The 22,877-nt window shown below is 43.5% G+C and overlaps 3 protein-coding genes across 3 annotated transcripts; 2 read left to right on the top strand and 1 right to left on the bottom strand.

Moving 5' to 3' along the window:
• Positions 1 to 2,519: 2,519 nt before the first annotated feature.
• BTF3L4 (basic transcription factor 3 like 4) lies at positions 2,520 to 11,982 on the bottom strand. Its single transcript, XM_027739403.2, has 6 exons — positions 11,884 to 11,982; positions 10,793 to 10,856; positions 9,904 to 10,017; positions 7,415 to 7,616; positions 5,959 to 6,018; positions 2,520 to 5,093 (listed from the first exon to the last, which is right to left on the bottom strand). The coding sequence occupies exons 2-6, from the start codon at positions 10,844 to 10,846 to the stop codon at positions 5,047 to 5,049; spliced, it is 477 nt and encodes a 158-aa protein (XP_027595204.1). The 5' UTR covers positions 10,847 to 10,856; positions 11,884 to 11,982; the 3' UTR covers positions 2,520 to 5,046.
• Positions 11,983 to 12,598: 616 nt separating this feature from the next.
• TXNDC12 (thioredoxin domain containing 12) lies at positions 12,599 to 21,759 on the top strand. Its single transcript, XM_027739402.2, has 7 exons — positions 12,599 to 12,792; positions 14,757 to 14,817; positions 19,051 to 19,103; positions 19,595 to 19,668; positions 20,222 to 20,291; positions 20,381 to 20,464; positions 20,906 to 21,759. The coding sequence occupies exons 1-7, from the start codon at positions 12,702 to 12,704 to the stop codon at positions 20,983 to 20,985; spliced, it is 513 nt and encodes a 170-aa protein (XP_027595203.1). The 5' UTR covers positions 12,599 to 12,701; the 3' UTR covers positions 20,986 to 21,759.
• Positions 15,668 to 18,102, top strand: KTI12 (KTI12 chromatin associated homolog). Its single transcript, XM_027739401.2, has one exon. It carries the CDS (start codon positions 16,167 to 16,169, stop codon positions 17,082 to 17,084), a length of 918 nt encoding a protein of 305 aa, XP_027595202.2. The 5' UTR covers positions 15,668 to 16,166; the 3' UTR covers positions 17,085 to 18,102.
• Positions 21,760 to 22,877: the final 1,118 nt, after the last annotated feature.

Here is a 22,877-nt window from a genome sequence, read left to right as displayed (position 1 = left end):
CAAGTTACAGCTATTTTCAATTCAACATCACATGCCAGAACCCATTTGAAACCAGATCTTGTCACAAAAGTGGAAATTCCTTATTAAAGATCTTGGCAAGTAACTTAAAAAGCGATTTTCAGTGAACAAGAACCTGCAGGATGAATCAAAACTTCAATAGCTTGCTGCAATAGATCAGCGTTCATCTAAACAGAGACATGCAAAATGGGCTCACAGGAAGGCTGTGGAGCAGAGGGATGGCTGGAGCAGAGGATGATAGGGCACACTGAGGTCACATGCTGCAGTTTATCAGCCCATGGTGCAGGCAGTGCCTGTGTCTCACAAGGCTCAGTGAACTGGTCCGAGCCCTTGTTTCACAATGTCAAGTTTAGAAACACGCTGCAAGTTCCAGTATCTGACCACATGGTCACCAATACAGCAAATCCTTCCCTTTCCCCAAACTCAGTAGGATCCTGGCAGCAGCAGCACAGGTTTGTCCCCAGTCTTGCCAAGCCAAGCCTCGGCAGCAGAGGCAGCAGCAGCAGCAGCAGGGCTGAAAGGCCAGTTCAGTGCAGCCTGGAGGCTGGTTGCTGCTGCCCATCCCCACTGCCCAAACAGCGCCTGCAATCACTGCCCCTCACCCTTCATCTCACACAGACTGAACACTGCCTGGCAGGAGGTGAGCAAAGGACACGAGAGGGGCTCCAAAGCTACAGCTTCAGAAAGCAAAGGAAGGGGAAGACTGCCCCATTGGCAGCAGAGAAGCCAGAGATTAGTGAAAGCTTTTCAGGGAACTTCACTCTTGGTGTGCAAAGGCCTAGTAACCTGATGACAATCAGCTGAGGTTTTAAGTCTTCACTTACCTGTATCTGGTTATAATTTGCATCACTCGGAAATTCCATGCTTCACACATGGCCTCAAAATGAGATCTGCTGTTCTCAAAATGGAGTTTGTGCCACATTTCCCAATATCTGTGGAGAGCTGGTCTCAGCACTGGCTCTTCTTTGTCAGCTAAGTTGCATTAAATATAATCTAAAAATATATTAAATATTTTCTAATATTACCTTTTGACATAAGCAGTTACTATAGCTGCCTCAAGGATGGTGCAAGGGAGGGCAAGAAGCTGCTTAACTCCTTTTATTCAGCTGGGATACGTGCACTGAAAGGTCAAAGGGCCTTGGAACAGGATTTTCTGTTTCAATGTTTGCCTCAGCATCAATACTTAATCAAAAATATCAAAACAGATTCAAGAATTCAAATGAGCAGATAATCTCCTTTTACTTCAAGGAGGCAACTAATTTAGCTTAGCTACAAAAATCTACCTGTAAATGCCAAGTTCAAGGAAATGCCACCTAATATTTGAGGATCTGTCAGACACCACTTGTCAAGAAAAAACAGCATCTGAGCAAGCTGTGGGTCTGTTGTGTAGTGAGAGGGCGTTCAATAGTACTGACAGCCCACTGAATACCGTGTGTTTATTATGTAGAAGTAGCTTTTTTATACCAATTGCACAGAGATGTAGCTCTCTTAAGAAACATCCACTTTGTGTTCAATTATTTACAAAGTACACAGAGGAGGCAGAGCAGTGCTGGAATAAAGGCAACCCAAGGCACTGGAAGATGTACAAGTGTTACTTCTTGCCCAACACAGAGATGGATGTGAATGAAAGCTTAATTCCCAATAACCCTGCTCTAGGAATCAACCCAAGCTTCCACCCAAACATACCAAGACAACTGATTTTAGAATTAGTCTCTTTGCTTGCTCCACTTGGCTACCTGAATTCTTGATTGACACTGCAGCCCTCATGTTTCTGAATAAATCCATGAAGTTCTTCAGTGTCTGCAAAGCGGTCTTTGAAAGTGAAGGAATAAATAAAAAACCATTACTTGATGGGAAAGCAAACAGTTGAAGGTGAATAACCATTCTCTGCACTTCTGCTATCACTCCTGCAAAGCTGCTGTGGCTGCTGTTGTGATGTGCTTCTGTTCTGCATCACTTCATTTGCTCAAGTACAAAACATGGATCATTGAATTAGTGAAATCTGCATCTCCAAAATAAAGTCTGTTCACTTTGTTGAAGAAACCAGTATTGTCTTCAAGTAATAAAACCAAACTGATCTGAAGTGCCAGTGGAAGAATTCACTCACTCACCTTCACCTAAGGAGCAGTTTGTTCAGCCCCTCTGTACATCCCTACTGTCTGGAGCAGCACAGTCTGATTCCAAGGAACATTAGGAGGATCCTTCCTGGACATTCCTCAGGAGAGGCTTGAGTTCATCTCTTACATACAGCACAGCTTTACTCTGCTGCTATAGCCTCCTCAGTTCCTTCCTGACACTAGTAAATCAACATACTGCTCGGTAATTAAATCAGCTCTAAGACCTCTGGATCTCATCTTGTACACACCAAATCCAAAACATTACTTGTGAAGATCCTGGCAGAAGGGAGTGCACAGCAACTCCTTGTTCCCATAGGAAGCTGACAAATATGAGCAAGTTATCAACATATTTCAGTTTCAAGCCAAGCAAAGAACATTTTCATGTTCACTTTTGTGCGGGGAGTTTTTATTTACCAACACTCCCTGAAACTACTTTTAATAACCCTGCATTTCCATCAGCATGTACAAGCACTGTTTGTGTTATACCATGAATAAATACAAAGAAAAAAGAGTTTTTCCCACAACAGCCTTGATGGGCTACTTTTAATTAAAATCAGTTTAATGATTGATAAGCTCTAGTATTTCCAGCAGCAAATCTTAAGTGGTTGACTGTTTCCAGATACAGTGAAAAAACTGAATAGAACTACATAAGCTAGCATAGTTAGTTTACTGGTTGTCAACATAGGAAAAACTGAGGGTTTAACACATAAATTGTCATGACCAAGAGCAAAAAACTAAGTGAGTATTTTGGAGGAATTAGAAAGTTCAGCTATATAAACTTATGGAATCATTGTTTCCAAGGCTTACTTTTAATCTCTCTCAAAATTACTTTTGACATACTTCCTACATCAGAAACCAATGAGCAGGAATTTTCAGTATCTGATTAGTATTTAGGAAGGGGATGTCCCATACATCATCTCAGTACAGTTGCTACTTTGAAAGGGTCTTTGCTCACGCCTCTCAAGCAAATGGAAGAACACTGCAAATACCTGTTGTTTCATGTCCTTCCTTTACTGCTTGGGCTTACAGAGGCAGCAGAAGGCAATTCCATGTTACTGGGCACACACCAATGAAGACATCTCCTCCTTATAGACACAAATCATCTGCAGCTGATCAGCCATACAACAAACCAAAGGTTCATTCATCACCACAGGGAAAACAGGAGTGAGTATAGGGAGTGTGAAATCCTAAAGCCCTACCGGAATCCTCCCCAGTCCTGCATGTGTCTTCCTCAGTCACTGCCATAAGGAATGCAGTGCTGTTCCAAACAGCTGCTGCATCCACCTGCCCTTGGTGGGAGGAGCAGACAACACACAGGAGGAAGCATTTCCTCTTTTGTACTTTTATTTTGTAGTAAGATCCATGTAGTATATAAAATATAACAGGAAAAACGGAACGGAGCCTGTAAAACGAACCGAGGAGTTCAGAGGACAAACCACTACAGTTCTACTTCTGTGGTTTCATGAAGTCTCCAGAACTCATGGACTGTTTGCTTGGACTATTACAGTTCTCTAGCGTATGAGCCTACATCAAAAGCTGATATGTTCCAATTAAGCCATAGTTAAGTGACAGATGTAGAAAAAAACAAAAACAGAATGGCTTTCTTAAGCCACAGCTGCCCTTGACAGAGGTTACAATGATGTCTAACTATACTGTAATGCACATTACATCAAGAACCTTGAAAGAGCCTCTGAAAAAACAGGTTCACATTAAGCATTTTAAAGAAAGGTCATAAATACTGCACTGTACCAACAGTACTTCCCAATGTCCTCCTCGTGCCTGAGGAGCATTTGTGTTTTGTAAGAAGCTACTACATAGATGACACCAAACCTAGAGGTAGGTTATAGGCCAAGGTAAGTTACAGGCAAAAAAAAAAAAAAATCCTTTTAGAGCTAATCACTGCACAAACTGCCCAGCAGGAAGCAAGGCAAAGTGTCAACAACTCTTTCCTCCCACCCTAGGCATTGCTCACACAGTGCACTTAATTCCTAGTGCCGTAAGAATGACAGTGGATCATCAGCTGCTAGTAAATGCAATCATGCCAAGAGAACAGCTTGAAGTTATTCAAGCAAAAACCGGTTACTGTGTAAAACTGGTGCACTGGACTGTTACCAACCAGACCTCCAAGCTTAGGAAGTGACCCAAGAGTAGAGAACCAAAATGTTTGGTTTTCTTTTGACTGGGAAATACTCCAGTAACCAACAGGAGAACACACTGCTAAGCCTACGCGGAAAGAGTCAAATATCAGCTTGTATCAAAAGGTTAGAGACCAAAAAAAAAAAAAAAAAAAAAAAGTTGAAGAAGGTTAAGAAAAGCACACTTTTCTGAGACCAGGTTTTAAAAAAGTTACTGTACCAAACAAGCCGCTGAAACAGCTCATCTTCGGTATCATTTGGGATCAACACAGGGTTGATAACAAATGTGTACACTGAGAAACATCTGCAAGTACAATAGTTAACAGCAAATTAACCCCAAGTGTTAATGGTGTAATGCCTTCAGGTCACAAAATGTGAACAAAAAGTTCACCTTAACTACCTTCTGTGCGCTATCTGGTGGTACTCAAAAGTAGCAATGCTGAAGATTCGTTTTATTTCTACTTCCAAAGGAAAAGGGGAAATGGTTAAATAAGCGTTCTCCAATTTGTTCTCCACTATACATACACCCACACACATACACACACCCCTCAAAATGCACTGACATTTCTTTTTTGACCAAAAGAGTAGATCCTGGGAGTAAGTGCAAAATGCAAAATCAACTGACAGAAAATGCTGAACAAACAGCATCATAAAAATACAAAATATTTATATTACTGAACTATTAACAGATGATGTTCTCTGTTTCTTTAAACTTTGGAACCACATAGCTGATTTCTTAAATCTAGTCCATGCCAGCTTCCAGAACTATTAATGTTTTAGTTAGCTTCATTCTTTGATGCTTCATCAAAATTTTCTACGAGATCTGAAAAAGATGAAGATATTTAATGCAGTAATGCCCAATAAGATTACCTTTAATGAAAATGCATATATTATAGGAGAGGTTAAGTAGTACTTAACTACACTCAGGGAAGTCATTTTCTTATGGGCAGATTTCAAAAGGCTTTAGAAAATATCATTTGTTTGGACATACACAAAGAACTAGAAACACAGGAACACTCAGACAGTGAAAATTCTAATATTAAGTGATTAAGATCTGATTTTCAGAGGTGCTCTATTAGCTGTAGTTAGGTTTCAAGCATCTGCATTCTTTAAAGAATGCCTGAAGTTTTAGAGAATTGAATTTTATGCAAGGTCACAAAGAAATAAAGCAGTGCCAAAGCACGAGGATTTGAACCTCTGATCCACAAGTGTGTTGTTTTAGCTAACACAGCATACTGACGGATACAGCAGAATGTGGTGATTAATAAGACAGTTATTCACTGTCATATTAAGAACTTACCATATTTTTTTTACTTTTAGATACTGACATAAGCTTTTTTTCTTCTACTATAGAAATAAAAATCCCCACTCCAGTCTCTGATTTGAAAACAACCCGATAACTATACCAATTGTGTCATTTTGCAGCCCTAAAACCCTGTTTGGATATTCAGATACCTGCTCAATCTCACTGAAGGTATTTTAACCTAGTTTCACTTAATAATTAAGATGTTTGCACAAAGTAAACCCTTTTTCAGATGCTGGACTTCAAAGCCATGTTTTAATGCTGCCCTATATATGAAGCCTCTCTTAGCAAGTGAGGAGTATAATCACACCAAGAGCTAAATATCTCAGTGTATGAATCAAAATATTTATACATTAAATGGACATAAAAGTGTGTATGTGCCTACCTGGGACATCATCATCTTCTTCATCAATATCTTCAGATTTTGGTGCTTTACTATCCAACACTGTAAAAAGAAACTTGGTGCTGAGTTCTCATGATACAGAATTAGGGACACTCACATGACACAATAAAAACCACACAGGTGAAAAAAGAAAGCATTTCCCCAATAGTGAAAAGCACACAAATGACCAGGTATTGACAGTTAACAGCATGACCAAAAGGCCTATGTGTGGACATTATTATGCCAAAGTATTGGCAGGGCCATTTTCAAATGCTATGGGGTAATTCATGCAGAGCTTGCAAAAGATCAAATGATATAGAAAACCCCCACTGTGACTAAATCTAACTGGTGTCATGTGTTTCAATGCAACAACAATGTGGTACCAATCAGTGACCAACATATCATAGGATTCAATTACCAAGGGGCCACAACTGTAGGAAAAAGTATTTCCATATCAGCTGTCCTGCATTAAACCTACTCTGTCAGTCACAGATCGTGCTCCAAGTAACCTAGAGAAATGAAAGAACTAGAAAAATAAAGTACTTTTTCCTCACTGTACTATCCAAAGAAAGCACAGCATGCATTGGTACTGAGGTTGCATCAAATGAAATATGCTTATGATTATCCACCCCTCTGAATTTTAAAAGGTATTTTACTTATCAATAAAGAAAAAGAAACCCTTTACTTTCACTTTAACTCTGAACATGAAACGTGGAAGAAGATGAAACTCATTTAGAAAGAATAACTATTTGCTGAAAACATTAGAACAGGTGATGTATAATCCAGTTACAAATACAGACTACTGCAATGTGTCCAACTACAGTCATCTTAATGGCCAGAAGAGTCTTAACTGGAATTGTCCCTAATCTTCATTTCTGAACTGTAAAATTACGTAATAATTATAGCACATATACACACACCCTCATGCTCCCAAGGTTTTAAAATAAATAGAAAAATCAAGAATCACAGTCAAAACTGTGATTTGATTTTTTAAATTTTCAATCAAAGCTCTCATTTTTAATTAGATTTCTTAAGTCCTGGTTGAATTCCAAAGGGAGCTGAGGAGTAGAAGAACATATTCCTTACTCTATAATCACAACAGAAATGTTTTGCAGGAACAAAGAAAACAGAGTCGATTCCCTGACAAAAAGAACCAGCTGAGTTTTTCCAAGTAAAAACGTGAACTTGCTTTCCTAAGTAGTCTCCCATACATAGTTGTACACCTGCAACAGCATGCCAGACTTACCTATTTTTTTAAATCAGGGCATGCCTATATAATCTTGAATCAACAAGAAAAGTTTTTCCCCCACCCTACACTTCCTCAACAGTGGCAAACATAAAGTAATCAAGGGTGTGTGCACTTTTATTAAAGTCATGTACTGTTGTTAAATTTGGGTTAAAACTTTTAAGTACTTCATATGTTCTTTAAACCAGCTATGAAAGACTCCAAAGGACCTACCTTGTCTTGGGAATTGTTCAGCTAACTTCCTGAGACTTGTTAAGCTGTCAGCACCAAGCTGGCTTAAGATGCCCGGAAGCATTTCTGTGATCGGTTTAGCCTCTGCATGACCAGTAATTGCAAAAGTGTTGGCAGACAGGGAAGCTTGAACCTTGGGGTTGTTGAAGTGAATAACTGTTCCATCGTCTTTTATCATGTTCACCTGTTTAAATATAGTAATAACATTTACCAAAGTGTTGCAGCATCTTGTTGGATGAGCGTGATCATTAAAATCCAGATTTAAAGTATTAAAATATAAAAAAATTACAAAGCTACCACTCCTCTTAGAGAACAACATAACCATGACAAAAGCACCTGGAATTAATACCACCTAAACTGGAAGTAAATATGAGTTAATGGTAAAATATGGGCTCATACATACTATATGATAAGGCAGAATTTAACAGCTATGGTTCCCTCATAAAATGAACTTACCTGAATACTAATAAATACATAAGGAGTATATGTTGTAATGCAGTTTACGTGTATTTTTAACAAAAGCAAAAAAAATACATAGATTATTAGACCGCAAGGTATAAACGTGTTAACGTGAAGAACGTCTGGGGAGGGAAACCCCCCAACAAACCAACCAAACCCTTCAGCTCTGTGGTGACTCTTCACAGGCTCAAAACTCCAACAGCAAAGCCCAGCCACACCAGTTTAAGCCATTGCCTTTCACAGGTACCTGTGACACCTATCAGGAAATCCCAGTAATTCCATGATGACTCTTATAAAACCAAGGACATCATACAGTGATCCTGCTCTCTTCCTCTTTCCTGGTCTTCTGAATCACCAAGAATTAAGATTTATGGCCAGTGCCCTGCTTTGCACCTTTTGTCAGTTTATATTGGCATATTTGTATGGGTTTACGTTGTGTTTTTTAACTTAATGGCAGACAGCATGGACAGTTAAAAAGGTTTTTCTTCTGGGCATGGCTAAACTACGGTTATGTGGAAAATAATTTTGTCTGACCAAAGGAGGAAAGTCCTACCCATCCAACACAACAGTGGTATTAAACTCAAGTGACAGAATGAATAAGCAAGGTTTTTAGCAGAAATTACAGGGAGAAATAAGAGATTTAAAATATAAAAACATCCAAGTTCTCGATCCTCACACAGCGGAAGAGGTTCAAAATATGTTTTGAACGGGAAAACCAGGTGTGTTGCTTTCCTGCAAAACTAAACAATGTCCTGTCCTTTGCACATAAGGAAATGGTAAAGGCTTCAAGCACAGTCATCCTGTTACTTAAAAACCTCTTTTAAAGCCACACAGATGAGTAACTCATGCTTGACTCAACATTGCTATCCTCTCCAAACTCTTTTACACAAAGCTTACCAAGGTCAACTTGTGTTCACCTGAACACAACATACTGCAATTCTGTCTCTAGCTATCAAGGCAGAAACATTTTGTACTGTCTTCACATCAAGATATTTAAAAATCCTTAATAACTGTGTCTAAGTAAAGATCCTGAGATTTGTGTGAAAAAGGAAACCGAAACACCCACCCAGAACTGTGTACTCTTTGGGTTCACATGGCTCAGTATATACATACTGAGCTTAAGAAAACAGAGAAATAAGTGTTTATGTAAGAGAGGACTGAAAATCTACAGGCAAAACCAGGCTGCTACAGTGAAATCTGCATTTGCCTTTGGAAGAGAGAATGCACTATGTGACCTCTGCAGGCACCTTGCAATCCTGCTTAAATTAATTAATCACAGATTAAATACTGCGCTTCTTTAACCAAGCACTACAGTAATACTGAGTTCATGATGGAGGAACACCTCCTCCTCCCATGTATGAGTGTCACTCCCTACAGTGTTATGGAAAACATGTTTCATTCATACCTGTCAATTAGAGGTATTCAAGGAACATCTGAAATCCTCACATTCCCACTTACATTAGCACAGAAGCTGCTTCTGTAGGGTCTCTGCAGTGTTTTAAGAAACATCATCTCCTGTAACTACTGCAAACAATTCCAGCAACTTTTGTAAAGTAGTAAAGGATCCTAATTTTAATAATATGGACTCAAGTTCTTACTCCAGGTATTTCTAAACTTTTCTTTATATTCTACACCACACAACTCTTGCCCTGGATGTGCCTGCACAGAACACGTGCACTTACTGCTCTTTTGAGTAGGTAATCAGGTTCATAAAAGTCAAGAACAAAGAGAAGTTTTGTTCTGTGATGACTGCAACACACACACAACACATAGCTTACTACCTCCTGTAACCACTATGTGGCCAGCAGAACCTTCTCCCTTCTTTCTCCAGGTACATACACACATTTCATTTCACCAAGACTACAATCAATCAAATAACTTTGTCTATCAATAAACAGATCTGTAAGTTTTTGCTTGGAAGCCTGTTGTAAAAACAAAAGCAAAAACCACCACATGACCCCCAAAACAATACAGTGAATTTAATTTCAAACAGGAAACACTTATCACTATACCTCTTCAATGCCAGCAATGTTATTTACTGCCAGTTTTTTGAGGGAACTCTGAAGTTTTTTGTCATCAGCTGTAGCTGTTCTGTGCACCACCTTCTTCTTTCTGCGAGCTGTTCCCTGGGAAACAATCAAGAGACAACAGTCAGCTATGCTCAAAATTTCTCAACACTAATTGTGAAAGTCCTACCACAGTCTGAGCAACATCTTCCAAGTTATGAGATGCCTCTATAGTCCTATTTCCCTTTACCTACAGCTTTAGCCATCAGTCTCAATTTTAAGGTTTTTCTTAAATGTACAGGACCAAAAGACACCAAATAGCAGCAGTATTTTCCCTTCCTACAAGCCAGAGTACAAAGATACTATTTACTACTGAGCAAAATATAAGAAATTTTCCCCAAGGACTCTATTTTTTCCAGGATGAAGCACAAATACAGTGATTTAACAGCAATTTTGGAATTTCTACTTTGCAAAATTCTGTGGAAGTTTGGCAGGGGATGAGGCCCCCGCACTGAACAAACTCCATGCCTTTTTTTTTTGGTCAGATTAACTACCTGCTGGCTCAGAGAAAAACAAAGCTCAATGCAGAGTTAGTGCCTGGAGCGGACATTGAAAATCCCCAACAGGAAGAAGGAAAAGGCAGAACTGGAACACCCAACAGGTGAGCTCTGCTGGAGCTTCCACAGGTCACAACAAGTCACTGAATTAACAGAACTCTTACACCCTGGAAACTGCTAATCTAGCAGTTGGGAACTGAAAGAAACTTGCATTTCAGGTAGAAGCACCATGATACAGATCACACAAAAAACATATCTGTCAAGTCTCAGAAATACAGTTTTTCCCCTTCTGTAACTATAGTCTATGTTTTGAAAAGCATCTCTGGTGGGTTTCTTACCTTTCCTCCTATTCGGACCTGTGCTTGAAGCTTGGCCAGTTTTTCTTGGTTCATAGTGATGTGTCTGAAAAATAACAAGAAAATACAAAACCCAAGTTAACAATCAAAATAGTAAGAAAAAAAAAAAGTCACAGTCCATTTTCAAAGCACTCCTAAGACTGCGGTGGGTTTTCGAAACTTACAGAACACTACCCAAAACACTGCGTCCAACAAAAACACAAAAACAAAGCTTTAAAACCTAAATAATCTGAAGTGGTCCTGTAGTAGGCCATTTAGCTGAAGTGCCTATGACACAATAAGGCAAATCAACAAGACACTTCATTCCGCATCAGTAAATTCCCAGTGTGCCAATTTACTTTTGGAAGCACTGAACTGAACTCAAACCAGACCCAAACCAGCACAACTGCTTCTGGGAAACACCCTTATCTTTAAGAGAGCCCAGGGAGAGATTCATCACTAAACTACTTCGAATACTACTTCCATATAATGAATCTCTGATACTTGTAACTAAAATAAGTGAGCTCTGAACCCCGTGAGTTCAGATCTGTACGGATTTCCCATAGGAACCTCTGGAAGCCCTGCATCCCATTCAATGACTGGGAAGCCAGTCCAGTGGCTTCTTCCACGGGTCAAGTGGGACCTTTAAAGGCTGAAAGCCCTGAAAAAAACCCCGTAATGGGTGGGAAAACACCTCCAGCCTTCCAGCACAAGGAACGCGTTCCGCTGCTGTGCCCCAGCAAGCGATCAGAGATCCCGGGAATGACGGGGAAGCCCCCTCCGCGTGTGCTTTGTGCCGGAGAGAGGGAGCAGCACCGGCGGGAGAAGAGGCTCGGGGCGGCTCGCCGGGCACCCCCTGAGCACGGGGAGCGAGAGGGGCTCAATGCTGATCCCTCAGCAGCCTGTATGGCCGGGGCCTCCCGAGCCGGGGCAGCCCCCGCATATCGTCCCGCGGCAGGGCCTCGCTCCCTTGGCGTCTCCTCGGGGAACGGCCCAGCGCGGCGGGCGGGAACAGGACCGAGTCCCCCGCCCCAGGCCACCGGGGGCACGGTACCGGCGGGCCGCCGGGACGCGGGAGCAGCAAGACCCCTCACCTGAGCGCGGCGGAGCCCCCGCGGCCAACACGCGGCGAGAACAAGATGGCGGCCGGGAAAGGAAAGAGAGGCGCACAGAGAAAGGAAGCTCCCCTCACGTGACGGCGCCGGCCCGCCCCCCGATTGGCGGAGCCGCCCAGTCTTATTTGCATAGAGGCGGGAGAGGGGGGCGAGCGGGACCTTCTGGGAGTTGTAGTCTCTGGGTGGGGGGGACAGACACCCGGTGCCCCGGGGCAGGGAATGGCGGCCTGGGGTAATAACCAGTGTCCTGGGGCAGGGAGCGGTGTCCCGCTGTAGTCTCGGGTGCCACCGGTCAGGCAGTGGTGGCTGGTGACCCAAACCCGAGGCGCGGCGGCTCCAAAGGCGTCACCACGTGCTCCACTGTCCCCCTTAGCGAATCCTCCTTCACGCACAGTGCTTTGCGGTCGGTTCTGCCTTCCCGACAGCTGGGCAATTCCGGAGAGCAGCGCGACAAAAGCGTTTATTTTGGAAAGGAGAAAATAAACCCGGATCCCCATATACACACACCCCTCCCGCTGTCTGCTCCCCCCGGGATAACCCTGGGCTTGTCCAGGGGCAGTAACGCAGGTGACTCGCACCCCACAGCATCCCCTCCCGCTGGGTGCCACCCCTGGCACCCCCCAGCCGAGCGGCGAGGGCTGCGCACCGCCCACATCCGCCTCATGTCACTTCCTGGGCTTTAAAAAAACGGGAAAAAAAAAAGAGGAAAGAAAAAAAATAAAATCCGCCTGAGCGGGTCCTGTGCTGTGCGGAGCTGTGGGGCTGTACCCGGTGCCGCCGCTGCCCGCGCCGACACCATGAAGGCTCAGCCCGTGGCCGTCTCCGTCCTCTGCCTGTGCCTGGTGCTGGCGGCCTCCGCCGCCTCCGCCGAGGGAGGGCTCGGAAAGGGTCAGGAAAACGCTTCCTTCGGGCTTTCCTCAACTCGTGTCCCGGCCGCGGGCGCGGGTCCGGTCCCTCAGCCCGCGGCGTCGGGGGGCGGGGGGACAGAGCGCGGGTCTGGGGGCTGGAGGTGAGGGGGGGTTGAACCGTCCCCGCCGTCGTGGTTCTGTCCCGGCTGAGCGTCCTTCCGAGGGGCTCCGCGGAGCCCTGCGGGGCAGCCCTCGATGCCCGCTGTGCCCGCCCAGCCCCCGCCGGCTCCTGGCAGGCAATGAATGGCGCTTCCCTCCGCCCTCGGCTTCCCTTGCCCTCGATGACCGCTCCTCACTCCTCTCTTGGCTCACCGAGGCTCCTTGACTAATTACCGTGTCTAATAGCCGCGTTTAGCCAGCGCCTGAGCTTCACCCCAGGTGGTGGCTTTGCCTTAGAGGCAAATCTCCTCCTCAGGACCGGTAGTAACCAATTCGATCAATGACAGCAAAGCTCTGTGGTGTGGATCCCAGCCAGCCATCCTCCTTTAATTCCCCAGATGACTTTCATTCAAAAGAAACGCTCCGTAGTGTGTTGTGTAATTGTTTTAAGAACATACTGAAGCTTGCCACAAATGGGATTTTGGTTTAAGTATAGAAAAGCTTTCAAAAAGTGTTTCCAAGCTAGAACAATAAAAGGCTTTCCCTATTTTAACATTTTGGCCTTTGACTGAAATAGCTGACGTGTCAATATGCTGGATAAACATGACTTCTGCTAATCCAACTGGCTTTTGCTTGGGTACGTTGAGCTTGTCCAAAAGTAGCCCTGTGTCCAAAGCTGCCTGAGCAGCTGGGGTGTGATTGGACGTGGACAGGGCATCCCCACCTCACCGTGAGCTCATCTGTTTGATGTGTTGCATCATATGTGTTCACAGTGGTTCATATCAGGAGAGAAGATCAGGTAGTACGCTGTGCCAACTGTCCACACCTCCCGGATACTGAATTAAGGTGCCATGAGGATTTAGGCTTTCTCCAGCTTCTTTGCCATAGTTGTCTACAATGTCCACTTTTCCCTGTGTCAGCACTGGACAGTCTGGGGCTCTGACCTCTGCGTAGCTCCCGAAATCTGCTCCCCTCAGCACCCTGGGGGTTGCTGACTAATCCAAACCCTCAGCGATGGGAAGGGGCAAGCCAAGGCTGATGTTTGATCATCCAGTGCACTAATTGTTAATTACTGGAGCCATAAGACCTCTGAGGAGGTCTTCCAAGGGTGTTCCTCTTCAAACAGTTCCCGGATCTCCTTCATCTCAGTTCTCCAGGTGGCTTTTGGCCATGTGCTTTGTTGGCTACGAAAAAAATCCCAACCCTGGCAGTCCCTGCTTTGCAGCTGTTAAACATACACTGACTCACTCTTGTGTCAATTGACACAAGACGACTTGTTATCTGGATATGGGATAAAATATTTCCTGCGCCATTCACTCACTCTAACATTCAGAAATCTGTGTAGTGGTGTTCTTTCTTACTCTTCAATTATCATCAGCAGTAATAATTAGCATAATAGTTTTAGAGCAATTAATGATCATATGTTGGCCTAGGAATTTTTAAGTTTTGCTTTAGTTCACATTCAGTGGGATTTAGGAAGCCAAATGCTGACATGTTTAATTTGTCACTCATCAGTTAATAAATGTTCATAGATTGAAGAATAATGGAGAATAATCAGAAGGCCCTTCAATTTTAATATTCGTTTGGGGGATTTTTATGTCGTTTGCATATAGATATAAATATTCATTAGGATGGTATGTTTTTGTTAATTAATTTCAGTGGGATTCCTCATACGACTATGTGGGTTGTAAGTATTTGCAGAAGTCTTTCCAGAACTGGGATTGTAGTTGGCTTTAAAAAAAAGAATATAAAATAAGTTGAAAATACTCTTGAGGGTTGCACTGTTTTCCTCTGTTAGCTGACACGCTAAATTATGCAGCATTTATAAACCCTTCTCTCTGGCAGGTTTTGGAGATCATATTCATTGGAGAACACTAGAAGATGGGAAGAAAGAGGCAGCAGCCAGGTATGTTTGCTAGTTTTAAATACAGAAAAGTGTCTTTAAAAGCATTCACAAAGGTTCTGTATCAATCCTAAATTTAACCACAGAAGAGTCATTATTAACAAAAATGAAGATGGTTTAGGAGACTTCAGATCCCTACAGCTTATTAGAGAGAAAATACAGAGTTTTGATATCTTTGCTGAGGCGCCACCTAGGTTTAATCACTGCAGTCTAATTAAATCATTGAAGCCCTACCATGTCTTTGAAATGAGAAGAAAATAATTTTTTCCCACAGTAAAGAAAGGTATGGTTCTCAAACCCACAAATGAATGTGTAAAGAGTGCTCAATCCCCTTGAACTCAGCAGTGCTGAGAGCTTCCCTAAAATTCCTTATGCCTGTATAGATGAGGCCTCAGCCTGAGATAAGTTATTTTGTTCCAATCTGCAGGAAAAAGTCTGGAAGTTTCAAATTAGTGAACTGATAGAACCTGACTTGGTTAAGTTTAAAGTCTAACAGTCTCTTAGAAGGTAAAAAATTATTTTTTGACACATTATTTTCCTCAGAATTTCTTCTGTTTCTTGTTAAAATGTGAGAAAGGAAATGGTATGCTTATAAATTCTACTTGTATTTTAAATTTATAACCTAAATCTGACAATGCTGACAGGAGCAGAAATTCCTCATGCCTTCCAGGTTTGCTGTTTGAGTTCAGCTCTCAAACTGATCCATCGTTTTAGTGTAGATACCAAATTAACCCAGACGATACAGTTCAGAGGTCTTACAAGTTTCTATAATTGGATATTTTTGAAAAAAAAATATTATTTCAGTATTTACAGGTGTAGTTGTAGCACTGCTTTGCAATGAAGCAGAAGAAGCTTCAAAATGAGACAGGGGAGGGCGGGAGGCATGGTGAGCTGTGAGCTCTCAGGTTGAGGCAGGATGAGCATTCCTGCTCAAGGAGACTCTGCAGGAAGGGGTCGGTGTAATCCACACCCTCTCCTTTCACTGTTGGAAGCACAGACCCTTTCACTGTTTTGAGTTCAGCAGCATTTGAGCATTACTGAAGGACTGGGAGAAACCACTAATAACAAAGAAAATATAAACCTAAAAAGTAGATTTGTTTTCCTAAGTCTGACCTTAGGTCAGGAGGAGATGAAAAATAATACGAAAATTATACGAAATTAACTGTGGCACATCAAGTGAGATCCAGCAGAGCCAGTGAGCTGGGAAGTTTCAAGATTTCAATTTGAATTTTATAAACTGCGCAGCGTGGATGTGTCGGGGGATGCTGAAGACGTCTCGTTTTTAAGTTCCGTGCGGACGAGGGCAGGGATCAAGCGTTCCTACAGTTAGTACGGTCGCGTTTCTAAGCCGCATGTCTGCCAGGACGGTGTCCGGGTGCCAGAGGCGGGGGCCCGGCGGTTCCGCATGCCCGAAGGGGCAGAGAAGCCCGCCCGGCGGTGCCGCCCCCCGGGGCCGGGGGGTGCTGGCGGTCGCGGGCGGGCCGTGTGTGGGTGTGTGTGACCGGCGGAAGCAGTTCCCGCCCGTCCGGGTCGGTGCCGGCGGGGCGATGCCGCTGGTGGTGCTGTGCGGGCGGCCCGGCAGCGGCAAGAGCCGGCGGGCGGCGGAGCTGCGGGCGGCGCTGGGCGGCCCCGAGCGGGCCGCGCACGTCGTGTCCGAGGCGGAGGGCGGGCGGGCGGCGCTGCGGGCCGAGGTGGAGCGGCGGCTGAGCCGGCGGGACGTGGTGATCGTGGACGCGGGCAACGAGCTGCGGAGCATCCGCTACGAGCTGTACTGCGCGGCGCGGCAGGCGGGCACGGCGCGCTGCCTCCTGCACTGCGCCGGCGGCGGGGGCGGCCCCGACGAGCCGCCCTTCGAGGAGCCCGACCCGGGCTGCCGCTGGGACCGGCCGCTGTTCACGGTGAGCGGGGAGGAGCCGCTGCCGCTGGGCGACATCCGCGCCGCGCTGTTCGAGAGCGCCCCGCCGCCCCCGCACCGCGCCACCCGCGCCCAGCCCCTGCAGTCCGGGGAGTTCCTGCACCGCCTGGACCGCGTCACCCAGGACGTGCTGGCCGCAGTGATGGCCGCGCAGAGCGGCGGGGCGCTGCCCGGGGACACGGTCCGCGTCCCCGGCCTGGCCGAGGGGCTGGTGCTGAGCCGGCCCGTGAGCCTGGCCGAGCTGAGCCGGCTGCGCAGGCAGTTCATCAGCTACACCAAGATGCAGCCCAGCGATGAGAACATGCCCCAGCTGGCCAGCATGTTCCTGCAGTACCTGAGCCGCAGCATTCAGTGAACCAGGGGCAGTGGCCGTGGTTGTCGAAGTACTTGCGACAGTAGGAACACACCTTCTAGACGCAGACCCCGCAGAGCCTGGATCCCACCTGTCGTGTATCGGATATTTGGCAGCAGCAGCTCTGGGTGCCGTGTTCCCGCAGCAGCCAAGCAGACTATTTCTGAGAGAATCTGTAGGGATACAGTTCCCCACACCCCTGAATTCTCCCCATCAAAAAGGAGAGCAGCTGTTGCATCCCCAAGCAAGTGAAGTCTCCTGCGGAGACATAAACCCCAGTAATATAGTGGTGTCTGAGCATGAAAGCGCAAAAGGTGATGACTGTATGTCTTGAATAAGAAGATTGTTTTTCCAGGGCTGCCTCCAGATAATGTCAAACTGCAGAAGAGACTTCAGGTCCAGAACTAGAACAGGATGTGACTGTTTCAAAAAATCTGACTGAACCCAAGAGAGATTTGCAGCTCTACACTGCAAAAGGGTGCTGTCTTAGCAAAGTTAGCAAAGAGGTTTAACAATAAAATGTGTGCCTTAAATGGACTAAACTCTTAATTTATCTGCAGGACTGTTTTATTGAAATAACTCGCCGTGTCTTTTCTCTGCAAGGTCATCATTAAACACCTTTAAAAACACTAATTACTTAAGAATGAGTTATAGGAAAAACAAGCTAAAATGACAGTGTCCTTGTTGAAACCCGTAGGTCTATACCAGCTGGGATGGGTAGCTTAGTTTTGCATTTAGTTTCCAATAATTTGGGGTTTGTGATACAATAGATACAGTTCATATAAACTTCTCACTTTCTGGTGGATGCTTCATCCCTCATTCTCATAAATTGTTGTTTTGGTTTAATTGTATGTGTAGTGCTCCCTGGGAGGAAAAAGTACAGTCTGACACACCGACTGCTGGGGGATTTATGCATTACAGAACTGAGAATTGACTACAAAAATGTTTTGATGTAAATAAGTTTATCTTACCAGTCAAAGTAAAGAGAATAAAGCTGAGAAAACAAATTCATTATTTCAAACCTCTGTGAGTTCTCACTAAGAATTGGTATTTCAAGGCTGTGAGCACTTAAATTTAAAATCTGCTTTGAAAATTTCTCTTTAAAAAAAAGCGTGTTGCAGTACCGATTGCCAGATGATTGAACTCTTTTGACATGAACCACTGGTCCTTGATAAGAACAATGTGTATTTTCCAGACGTAAATCAGCCTGTCCTCAAGAAAGAGGCAAAACAATTTGGGACTCTGTAGAAACAATGAAGAAAAAAGTGGTTTTTCATCCTCAGGGACACTGGATGCAATGCAAGCTCTACTAGGGCAATGTGTATTCAAACTCCTTACTGCAAACAGAGCCCAATGTGAAGGTGATGACATACTGGTTAATTATAAAGCGCCAACTTCTCTTTGAATGACTCTAAATGTTAATGCCTTCCTCTCTAATGCTGCTAAGTAGAGATTGCCTTTCATATCTGTTTACAGCTAAAGGGTTACTGGGTTCAATGGTTGCTCAGTGGGGTCTTGATCACAGGAGGTGACTGAAACATGTGGGCTGTAATGGGGAGGAGGATGGATAGGTGACTGTCATCCACTGGGTTGCCATAAGCAGCCACAAAAATCCATCCCGAGATCTCTCAAGCAGCTGGTGTCACTAACCATTTCCAGTAATCCAGTAAAAAAATGCATGACCAGCTGTGTGTGTGAGGAATCTAAACTAATAAGAGCAAGTCTTCCAAAGACAAAGTCTCCTCTATGTGAGCAGTTACAATAAAGTATTTTATGACATGTTTTAAGACTGGGAAAACTTTTTGCGAGCCAAGCTTAGAACACAGCAGAATCTCTTTACATCTCACTTATTTTCTGTTACATTGAGCCTTTGAGGAAGCCCTGATTGTTAAAATGTACACATAACAGAATTTGGTTTAGAGGCTTTCTGGAAGCTTTCTTTGACAGTTTTTTTTCTTCCTTTTTTTAGTGGTTTGCCTCTTATGGTTATCATCCACAAGTCCTGGTGTGGAGCTTGCAAAGGTAAGTGTATTTAATACTAGAGCTTGCTGAAATTTCTAATGAATCTTGGTATGCAAATCACGTAGCCATGAGAAACATGAACTTTGCATTCAGACTGTAGCTAATGGTAACTGTTTCATTAGGAGAAGCATAATATGGCACTGCCATTGCAAACAAACAAGCTGGGGGTCATGGCTAAGCTTAAAGGATGAGGCAGTTGAGTGGGAATACTGTTTTATAGCAGGCTTTCTGCTCTGTTCCACTGTTTCATATGCAGCCATGTATGTTTGTTGTCAGGCTTCATCCCATGGCTGCCCAGCAAGAATTGCTTCAGTCACCTGCTGCTCTTAGCCCAGCTTTGAATAGTTTGATATATACATTCCATTTACTTGCTGCTTATTGAAAAGCTTTCCAGAGGGAGGGGTGGAGATTTTGATACTGCTTGAAAATCTGAAATATTTTCCACTGTTTTTACATACGTCTTTATTTTTATTCCCCCCCCCCTTAATTAGCTTTAAAGCCAAAGTTTGCTGAATCCAAGGAGATCTCTGAACTTGCCCATAATTTTGTTATGGTCAACCTTGAGGTAGGCTGCCTTCTGATTTGTGTCCATGTTACTGCCTGGTAATTAAGCATTTGGAATCCGACTTTACTGGTTACATCCTGTTTGGTGTACATCCTAAATCCTGCACTCCTGAATAGGCATTCAGGATTGATTGATACAGCTCATTGTTTTAAAAAGAGTTTTCTTCAGTCTGTTTATTTTAATTCTGTTTATAAACCTGGCTCTCTGCCACTGTCTCTTTAAGAGTTTGTGCCTTGTGTGATTCTGTTGCTGCAATAAAGGAATTTATGTTTATTCTCTCATTACCTGTCAAACATTCCTACACCAAAGTGGAGTGTGTAATGCAAATTAACAGGACAAAATATTATTATTTTCACAGAGGATACTTGTTTAGGTAAAAATAACTTACTTTCATTGAGAGTGGAAGATCCTGCAATTACTTGGCATCTGTTCAAGATGTAAATTGCTCAGGGTAGCAGGAATCTGAAGGCAATAAGTTGTTTCTTAAAAAAGCAGTGTTGTGTTAGATATCTTGCTAATCCATTCCTTCTCCATTCCTGTCTTGCTTTGGTAGGATGACGAAGAGCCCAAGGATGAAGCCTTTAGTCCTGATGGAAGTTATATCCCCAGAATCCTTTTCATGGGTAAGGCATCCGCAGCTCTTGTGTCCACTCACAGGACTGGGTTCTTATTGTTACCACCTAAACTTCCTGATGGATTTCTTGTTTCATAGATCCCAGTGGAAAAGTCCATCCAGAAATCATAAATGAGAGAGGAAACCCCAGCTACAAGTATTTCTATACCAATGCTGATCAAGGTACGTGCAAAGTAGTTGAAACTGCATTTTTAGTGAGGACACACCTTCACTGTTTAGTGAAGAAAAATGATGGTACTTTACAGCATAACTGGGAGCTGTTAGGTACAGTGTGAGTGAGTGGTTCTCCAACGCCTGAGGAACCATATTCAGAATTGTGATTCACCTTAAGACATACTGTTATGTCTGTAGGACCTAAACTTTGTCTCCAGTTGTGGCATGGAAAATTGTGGAATTTGCATGATCCAGCTACACATAGGTGAGGAAATGGTGCAGGACTGGAGGGGTTTTTTTGTTTGGTGGTGCTTTTTTTTTTTCCCCCACAGGTTAATTTGTAGATATACATTCTATAACTGTTGTTTTAAAATAACTTTCATTACCAGTCCACCTTGATGTTTGCATCATGAGATTAATAGTTGGTCTCTCTCTTATCTAATCTTTCAGTTGTCCAGGGGATGAAGGAGGCCCAGGAGAAGCTGACAGGTGATGCTTTCAAACAAAAGCACCTGGGAGATGAACTATAATGGATATGCTAAATGATGATTTTTCACTGCTTCAAAACTCTAAAAGGAAACGATTGAACAGACTGAGAATGTAGTTGCACTGAAGGGACATAATTCTCCTGTCAACAGTGTTAGGGTAAACCCTTTTTGGAGTTCACACACATGCATCAGTCACAGTGTTTTCTCCTCCTGCCTGGAAGTTTGCACTGTGATGATTATTTGCAACTAGGTAATGTGCAAACACATCCCGTTGTGTGTTTGAGCAACCACTAATATTTGGTGTTAAAAGGGAGGTGTGTAGGGAAGAATATTATTTGAGGACAAACAGTGTGATTGAAAAAACTAGTAGCAGCCAACATTTTGACACCTAATCAGGGTTGAATTCCTCTTTTCTCACTGGTATTATGTGATCCCATTGTTTTTACTGGGCATTGCCATCAATGGGGCATCTTCCTAGGCCAGGTATTTTCTAGATATCCCAAAACACGAATTCTGCCAGTAACCCAGTAGAATACATTTCATGAATGTCCAAGTAGCATGTGAAATTATCAGCTCTGCAAATGTAGTTTTGTGTAAAACTGTGTGATTCACTTTTATTTGCCTTTGGGCAGAAAATTAACTTTTTCCTTATGCACTCACCTTTTGATTGTTCCATCAAGTGAGGGTGGGTTATGTTGAAGCTTTACGGGGTTTCCCCTTTTATTCTTTGAATGTTTTTTGGCCAATGCCTTGCCATCACATTGTACTGTATTTTTGTACCAGGGTGAAAAAAAAAATAAACCTTTTTAAACATAAGCATGCAGAGAGTGTTTTGTGGTAAATGGCATAACTTTCTGTTCTTAAGCAGAGGGGGATATATTTTTGTTTATATTGCAGTGGTTATTAATGTTGAATGTCTCAGCTGAAGAAGATTCCTCGTCATTACAATTCAGCCATTCTTACACTGCCTATACTGTCAAGGACAAGGTGATACCTCATGTTTATCTACTGGAACTGAAAAGGAAAATGGAAAGGAGAAAAATCACCTCTCAACCTGCTGGGGACACTTTTTCTGAGGCAGCCCAGGATGCTTCTTTGCCACATGGGCATATTGTTGGCTCATGGTCAGCTTGTTCTCCACCTGGAGTCCCATATTCTCATCTGGAAAGCTGTTTTCCAGACTCTACTGGTGCACAGGTTGTTCCTTCCCAGGTGAAGGACTTTGCATTTCCCTTTCTTCAACTTCCTGACAACCCTCCCTGCCCATTTCTCCAGCCTGTTCAGATCCTTTTGAATAGCAACACAACCATCTGGTTATCAACCACTCTTCCCCAGCTTTGTATCATTGCCAGTTTGCTCAGAGTGGGCTCTGTCAGTTCATCCAGGTAGTTAATGAAGGTGTTACAGTACCAGCCAGGGGTACTCCACTAATGACGAGCCCCTTTCAGCCCAGCAGTTCTGCCAGTTTTCCATCCACTTCACTGCCCATTTATTTAGGTTGTACTTCATCAGTTTGTCTATGAAGATGCTTTGGGAGACAGTGTAGAAAGCCATAGTAAGGCCAAAATAAACTACATCTGCTGCTCTCCCCTCATCCACCAAATTAGTCATCTAAAGCAAAAATTCCTGTCCCAAAGGCACTTGCCATAACTTCCCATAAAAACCACAGAGAGATCATTTTCTACAGATACTTTCTGAAGAACTATCTGTGGACATTAAGTGGGGAAAACTGTTGTATATACAATAAACCCAACTTGTCTACTGAGTCCATTATTACTGTTCAGTAGCATTAAGAATTTTACTTTGCATACCAGTCTGTCTGGTGTCTGATTTTAGACACCAAAACTCAATTGGCCACTAAAAGAGAAGGACTCAGTGGAAATAATGGGATTGTTGCACATCACAATTACCCTGATCAGCTGCTGAAAGTTATT

Source organism: Pipra filicauda, unplaced genomic scaffold, assembly GCF_003945595.2.
Source record: "Pipra filicauda isolate LSUMZ 115617 unplaced genomic scaffold, ASM394559v2 scaffold19_size4547281_pilon, whole genome shotgun sequence".
Classification (NCBI taxonomy): domain Eukaryota; kingdom Metazoa; phylum Chordata; class Aves; order Passeriformes; family Pipridae; genus Pipra; species Pipra filicauda.
This window is presented reverse-complemented; position numbering and strand designations above follow the sequence as displayed.